General features: G+C 47.4%; 1 protein-coding gene across 1 annotated transcript; it reads right to left on the bottom strand.

The window, feature by feature from the left end:
* Positions 1-500: 500 nt before the first annotated feature.
* Positions 501-800, bottom strand: PPTG_19624 (hypothetical protein; the record flags this gene model as incomplete). The annotated part of the gene is made up of 2 exons (XM_008918120.1): positions 501-716; positions 795-800. 2 exons carry the CDS (start codon positions 798-800, stop codon positions 501-503), a joined length of 222 nt encoding a protein of 73 aa, XP_008916368.1.
* Between the last annotated feature and the right edge of the window lie 77 nt (positions 801-877).

Raw genomic sequence — 877 nt, 5'->3', positions numbered from 1 at the left:
GCTGATTGGTTCGTCCTATATCATGATTGGAAGTTTCAAACTTCAAGTTTGTATGTTAATTTGATGTATAAGACACCAAGTTGAAGATTTAAGTGCCCGCAGAAACGAACCTTGATTCGTTAGGGAAGTCCGTCGCGAAAGCCGAAGACGTCAAGCTACCATAGATGCTGGACTGGGAGGCGGAACGTACTTGCTATGTATAGTTGTAGTCAGGAGAGCTTCTTGCATCTCTGACGCTAGTTAAGTGCTTGCTTATGCTGAATTATTGATACTTCTCCGCTAAAATTGTCATGCTATCAAGACGCCAGCTCGCCGCAGCAACCCCAGCGAAGTACAAATCGAGTCCATTGCCAACTTGAAGTGCGTTTATGCTGCACCTTTTTGCATTTGTATGTGGCGATCTTTGTGGCTAGAAGTCATGAATAAGTAGATAAACATGTAGCATCAGTGCCATCAGTACCTTCCGATAATGTGGGGATCGTTCCACCACGTCGGTTGCTCTAATGGCGGCGTGTCTTCGGTCCGACCGTACGACGGTGAAGGTTGAGCAATCGAAGGCGACGACGACCACTCTGCCGTAAGAAAACGGCGTCCTGCGATTCGTGTGAGCGCTCGCTGGAATATGGGTTCCCTCTCGACGAGAGTCTCGTCGGAGAAAGATCCTCTGGAGTCGTACGGACACATTTCTGCAGAAGTGTGTCGAATCGTTCTTGTGTCTGATTAGATATCAGAACATAGATAGAAAACGTTTGTGAGCGCTACAGTAAATAAATTTAATACAGCCACGTACTTACCGCCATGTCCTTCGACGTGGAAAATAAACTCGTCATTCCGCGTCCACGCGGCCTTGGTCAAGTTGGCACTACCTCCAACTGCG

The sequence above is a fragment of the Phytophthora parasitica genome (assembly GCF_000247585.1).
Source record: "Phytophthora parasitica INRA-310 unplaced genomic scaffold supercont2.143, whole genome shotgun sequence".
Taxonomy (NCBI): Eukaryota; Oomycota; class Peronosporomycetes; order Peronosporales; family Peronosporaceae; genus Phytophthora; species Phytophthora nicotianae.
This window is presented reverse-complemented; position numbering and strand designations above follow the sequence as displayed.